We start from the raw sequence: 233 nt of genomic DNA on the forward strand, positions 1-233 counted from the left end.
GTGATCTCAAATGTCTCTCCCAACCACAACAGTTCTATGACTCTGCAGACTCTCCAGAGGCTCTCTCTGTCCCCAAAGCCTCTCTGCTTCCCTTGCTCTCCCCTCTGCCCTGTCCCCTGCCTGCAGGATGGCCACCGTTTCCAAGGACGGGACGTGGAAGTTCTGGGACACGGACGTGGAATACAAGAAGCAACAGGATCCCTACCTCCTGCTGACGGGGCGGTGCCAGGGGA

The 233-nt window shown here is 58.4% G+C and overlaps 1 protein-coding gene across 1 annotated transcript in view; it reads left to right on the forward strand.

Moving 5' to 3' along the window:
- Positions 1–222, forward strand: part of TBL2 (transducin (beta)-like 2) — a gene marked incomplete at both ends in the record, with an annotated part of 4076 nt that extends 3854 nt beyond the window's left edge. The window contains one exon of the mRNA XM_008950321.1: positions 127–222. Coding sequence (XP_008948569.1) covers positions 127–222 — 96 coding nt within the window. The remainder of the gene's footprint in view (positions 1–126) is intronic.
- Positions 223–233: the final 11 nt, after the last annotated feature.

This window comes from Merops nubicus, unplaced genomic scaffold (assembly GCF_000691845.1).
Source record: "Merops nubicus isolate BGI_N331 unplaced genomic scaffold, ASM69184v1 scaffold12282, whole genome shotgun sequence".
Lineage (NCBI taxonomy): Eukaryota > Metazoa > Chordata > Aves > Coraciiformes > Meropidae > Merops > Merops nubicus.